The sequence below is a fragment of the Diutina rugosa genome (genome assembly GCF_008704595.1).
Source record: "Diutina rugosa strain CBS 613 chromosome Unknown scaffold61_size66335, whole genome shotgun sequence".
Classification (NCBI taxonomy): Eukaryota; Fungi; Ascomycota; class Pichiomycetes; order Serinales; family Debaryomycetaceae; genus Diutina; species Diutina rugosa.
Genome location: NW_022995173.1, coordinates 24,506 through 30,470, shown reverse-complemented (window position 1 = coordinate 30,470; position 5,965 = coordinate 24,506). Strand labels below are relative to the sequence as shown.

Sequence of the window (5,965 nt, the reverse complement as noted above, 5' to 3'; positions counted from 1 at the left end):
CCCCCCCCCCCCCCCCTTCACAAATCCAATCGTAAGGGGGATGATGCCCATGGTCGCACGACTCGACAACTACGGCTAGTAGGTTATTCGTTTTCCCGAACAAACGCCAATGCATGGTATAGATTGAATACCTAAGAGTGAACTAGCGACTTACTAAACGCCTCCTGGGACCTTTTCTTGAAAAAGTTTCCTTCTTTTGTTAATTTCTGGCTTAATTACATCCGTAATCATCTTTGGTGACAACAGTAGTTGGTGTAGTTCGTGCCATCAATAATGGTGCTATTGTAAAAATAAGATCTGACATTTAAGAAATGACGTGAAATATAGTCACTTTTCATCAATGTACGGTTTTCACTACACTGAGATGACTGCACAGAAATGACTACACCGAAATGACTACACCTTAGTGATTGCACTGAGATGGATACACCAAACACCCTGATGCACGATGGCTTCACCAACACCAAGAATACTATAAAGCTGTGTCATTTTGCTATCAATTCAATCACACCATCTCTTTTCGATGAAGTTCGCTACCTCCGTCTTCACCTTTGCGCTTCTTCTTGTGTTCACCAGAACCGTCCACGCCTTCATCGAAGTCACCCCTTTCCACTTGATTGTTCTCATCAAGGCTGCCGTCTTCCTCATCATCTACAACGGCGAAATCCCCGTCTCGCCTCTGTACCTGAAGCAACCCACCCTTCCCCCGCCTGTCAGGAAAACCCTCCGCATTGAAGGCATCACCCTCCAAGTGGCCAATTCGCTGGCGGATTTGCTGCTTGTGGTGCCTGCCGAATTTTCGGCACCGTCCTCGATTGTTGTCACCCCACTGGCGCCGGTGATGCTACTTGCATCGCCAGCACAACTGCTGTCACAGACTTTCAACCTCCCTACCCCGCCGAGTTTGTCCACTATCTTGTCGCTGTTGCAACTAATTTTCAAGCTCTTTAGCCCGCCGATTTTGTATAAGATCATGTCGCTGTTGCCGCTTGTCTTCAGCGCCGTGAAGGAGTTACCGTTGAAACAAGTTGAATCCTGTCCCGTTTGCACGCCGATTTCGGTACGTCCTGCGACGCTGCCTTGGAGCTTCATCCTTGCGGGTCTCGTGTTTTACGCCATCGTTCTCAGATCTCACTTGGTCAAGAAGGGCGCTGCCGGCGCCGCTTTCATCAAGCAGGAGCAATTTTTGAGCTCAAAGTTGCCTGTCTGCGAAGATGACAACGACGCTGGCGACTACCTTTTCGACTGTAGTGGTTTCAAAAACGTTAGGCTTGACTGTGACTCGCAAGATGAGCCATTCGTGGCCGCTGACGTCCTGAAATTGATGGAAGATGCTGCCGCAAAAGTGCTTTACCCTGAAGTGACACACGCTGCAACCATTGCCTCAAAGGCGAGAACGTTGGATCCTGGGGCTGCTACTGGCCGCAACAGTCTCGAGACTCCACATTTTTGTCCTGTCGGAGGGAGCCGTGCTGACACCGCCTCAGTGGCGAGAACTTTGAATCCTGGGGCTGGTACTGGCCCCACCCGTCCCGAGACTTCAAATTCTCATACTGACGGTGGCAGCATCGCCGCCCCCGAATATGGCAAAGACTCTCTGTGGCAAGAGCTGGAAACGTTAGTTGAAATTCGGACAGCGATTCTTACGGCTGACGGCTGGATGAAACTCAACTAAAATTGAACTCTCTCGGTATATTTTATAGTAATGCAAAAAGTGAAAAACAAAGATACTTGTAGTTGAAATTAGCGTTGGTTGTAAATCATTTCATGCAAACCACACTTCAATAATAGTAGATCAGCTTAGAGACATTTGTCGTTCACAATTAGAATACGAAAAGTATAGGTTTCGATACAGGGGTTAATAGTCGGTTATAGTTGGTGGGGATAGGCATCGGTTGTAGACAATAAGTTGTTTGTATTGGGCTTCAGGTTTCTCTCCGTGCTTGGCAGGTCCATGCGAGCCTCAGGAAGATATGCTTGAGTGTAATGGAGGATAAAGAAGGCAATTTTTGAGCGAATGCCAATAGCAGAGCTGAAATATCAATTATACCTCTCCAAAATCAGACTACTGATGCCTCCTCGCACACTTCTATATGTCGTTTATTAGTGTCTCCCTTGCCCCTATCCTTTGTTTTTTTGGTGCGCAATCGTCTAATGTGGAAATCGATGACCAAGATTTCACTGGAGCTTCCAATCAGGCGAAATAAGTAGGACTGGCATGCAAATTGTAGAATCTGATCCTGAAATACCAAAACAGCTACCATCGATAATGTCACCGGCGTCTAAGCTTCAAAATTACGCCTTGAAAAACAATCTTTTCTGTTGATGGCTGATTGCTTACCCTGTCGCACGAGTGGTTTCCCCAGGATCTCGCTCGCAAGGGGAGGCACACAGTCGTACCAATCGACAACTACGGCTCGTAGGTTATCCGTTTACCCGAACAAACGCGTCTTCAGTAAGCCCCGAGAGGGGAGCAACAAAACTGTATCGACAAAGCGAACGACAAATCCACAATAATAGGCTCCACTTATCATTGCCTTCATTAATCAATCACTGGGCCCCATAAGTGTCTATACCTGCACACAATTGTCGTTTGGATCGCTGTTGACAAAAGCGCGAGCCTCACGACTACCCCGCCACACCTGTTGTGGCCAATAGAGGGTACAGTTTTCCATGCCCAGGAGAACAGACCCATCATTAGATGCTCATAATTGGCCCCATACGTGGTATCAACAGCCAACAACCACTTTCCCTCGCACTTTCAGGTTGCTCGGGGTCTCTCTGGGTGTCACGTCGGGTTTCTCTGCTGGGTATTGATCTGACGCCAATCATGGACTAAACAAGTTGCCGTGCCGTTCCCAGTGATCATAGCTATCGTGTTGAGCTTGAGTGTCTTTTGGGATGTCATCTATTATCGCATTCAGCGGATTCTGCCTTTCATTTGTTGACATATTTGAGATGGTCGTTCGCTCCCCAAAGAACTCAACCATCTGACTGCTGACACTGTCATGCTTTCCACCCCCATGTGTTTGGCTGAGGCCTGTTGAGGTCTTGCCGTTGTCGTTGGAAGAGTTGGACACCAATGTCACACGATGGAAAGATAAGGTGTAACATGATCGGCGCAAGTAGTGGAAGCTCAGGGCCATGGTTTAATCAGAAAACACTTGGTGATGACGGCAACATATCCCACGATGTTAACGGGCTCAAAGGTGGAACCTATTTGCCTGGTATGTTCTTCCATTGAGGGTGCCTCGAAATTTGCCACTGGACGAGGTATTTGACCGTGGGGAAAACAAATGAGACTCTAGAAGGACTCAATAATGCCCCATGGACCAGTGGTTGGTTTTCTTCAAGCGCTGGGAGTGGCGTTGTATGATATAAAGCCTTAGCTGATGGATGGGAACCCAGGGACGGGTATTGGGCGTGTTCTTGGCGACATAGGGTCCTTACACGCTTTGGAAAGATTTGAAAACTAGCTGGAAACCTTGATATTCCTCATTAAGTTGAGTCTTGACCTTCATCTTGCTCATCAGGCATGAAATTTCATGTTTGTTTATCCCTCGATGAGCGCGACCCTGTATGGACGAAGTCCGCCGCCTGACGTCGTGTTTAGGGTGTCAGACGATGTCGACGACGTGGCGTGAAGATGTAAAAACCACACCAGCTTTGATTAATCACGTTAACATCGTGATTTGCTTTGACTATAGCTGATTTTCATTTGCCTTGCTCACATGGAAGGGGTGGTCTGTTATGAGCACGCGGGTCGTGTTGCTGGCTAGACACAGGAAATTGCAAAATGTTGATGACCCGGCAGGGCACCCTTCCTGCTTATGTTGAGTGCAAGGGGACTGAGTCTTGCGGCATGACGACATGCAAATAACGCATGAGAGGTCATTTGCGGCCATTTGGACCTACTTTGCTCGCCTTATGGGGGTAAATTAGCATCTTAAGGGGATACTAAGCAGTGTTGGCAGTACCAAATGGCTTTTCCAGAGTCACTAATGGCTTTATTTTAGTCGTGTGGCTTTTTGATGGACTTTTTCGCGTGATATCCTAATTGTTCATCGCGTTCTCAGGGATGCGACCAAATTCGCGCATCCTCTGACCCTAATTTGCGAACACAAAGGCGAAGTATTACTTGGCAGTACTAGTGTCATGCGTGCTATCATTTAATGTGACTTCACTGCCTGCACTGTGGGATTTTAAGTTGTTGGACTTGACTTACCAGACATAAGCTTCATGAGGCGGTATTTGTCCTGAACCCAGCCCAGATCGTCATGGGACACAGAACCAAAACCTGATCGCTAACATATGGCCATTGGGTTCATATCCAACACTGACTGACCAATTTTTGCGTCATCTCATAATTCGTTCATTTGTATACTTCTGATTTGGAACGGAAGTTCTTCGAATTTGAAATGCTTGAGATCAAAGACGCTAAACACTGGTGCTGACATCACCACGCTCAAAATTGAAGAACATGAGCCAACTAGTTTGAAATTCGGTCAATAATGTTACTAGAAAACCAGTGCTTTGAAGAAAGCCTCACACCTCAGTAGCTACTTCGACAACTACTACGCCATCATATAGTCCTTGAGAACCCACCTTTGTTTCAGCACTTCCTTCACCAACGACTCAATACACGTCATGCCATCATAAGGACTCTACGATAAGCCGTTATAACCGGCTTGGTAGATAAATTTATACTACTGTAGCCAGAGCCCTGGGTATAAACCTTACAATACAGTGCATTTCTAACATATATCTGTGAATAGTCAACTCATTAGTTATTTGGAGCTTAGATAATAGCCATATCCATTTTCTTTGGTTGCCAGTCCTGGTAAGGTACAATTCGTCAAAGCATCGTATACCCTCAACTATACGTTAATCACGATGAAGGTTGCCTACTCGGCTTGAAAGTGTTTGTGTCAATTGAAAAAACTGTTATATAGTAGGTTTCAACATTGTGGATAGTATTTCGCAGCCAGTAGTTGACTTTGATCGTGTGGCTTCCATTAACAAGCAATATTGGTACCACCGACTTCATCAACAACCTTAAACAAACCACAATCTCAAGGATGTTCAGCTGTCTTCTAGTACATTTGGGTAGACCTTTCAGTTGTTGGAAATCGGTGATACCAGCGTTGAGTTTTCGAGATCCAATGGGTGCAGTTGAGCATCCGCAGCTATGCTGTGATTCGAGCTTCATAGTAATGCAACAACATTGTCGGAAGTGAAACGGGTGCTTGCTGATATTAATATGTGTTGTGGCACCGTGTTTCCACTGCACGTGATTTGCCAGAGCCAAATCACTATTCGGTCAATAACCACAAACACTCGCTTGTGGCGCTTAACCCTTGGACTGCATATACATGTTGACAGCAACACATGTATAGTCTGGGGAAATCTACTGAGAATATATATCTTTATCTACTTTTGTACTTTTATTACTACATTTGTTACCTTTAAGTTTTTGCTTAACACTCCTCGGATAACTGTTCCTATACTACAGAATGCCCCCCAAGCAATCTGACCGCAAGTCGGAGAACCAACATTAGAAACTTTCCGATTCCTCAGAAAATTTCAGTGGACCCGATCCTCAAAATAAACATTCTTTTATTGCTCAGCATTCACGCTCAAATATCCAGCCAATATCGATAAATTGGTACATTGTACGACTCTGGTGGGGAATCAAATGTCAGATTACAACAGTTCGGATTGTGCGCCGGGTGTCGAAACTAAGGAACCCGTAGCATTTAGCTTGACGGATTCGCGGGCATACATAGTCGCTACTCGTGTCGGTCTCAATTACACACCTGCTATCAGCGGACGTCAATATTTCAAGAACCGTTGTCGTTCCTGTTGTCAGGAGTCTGAAAACCGTTGTCGATCCATGTGACGGGGTTTCGAAAATTGACGTTGCTCTGGCGAAGGCTAAACATCCAGATTCCACGAAAACACTCCC

At 46.0% G+C, this 5,965-nt stretch overlaps 1 protein-coding gene across 1 annotated transcript; it reads left to right on the top strand. All coding sequences in view use genetic code 12, as the record gives it.

Moving 5' to 3' along the window:
• Nucleotides 1–523: 523 nt before the first annotated feature.
• DIURU_004287 (uncharacterized protein) lies at nucleotides 524–1,675 on the top strand (the record flags this gene model as incomplete). Its single annotated transcript, XM_034157143.1, has 1 exon — nucleotides 524–1,675. One exon carries the CDS (start codon nucleotides 524–526, stop codon nucleotides 1,673–1,675), a length of 1,152 nt encoding a protein of 383 aa, XP_034010908.1.
• Between the last annotated feature and the right edge of the window lie 4,290 nt (nucleotides 1,676–5,965).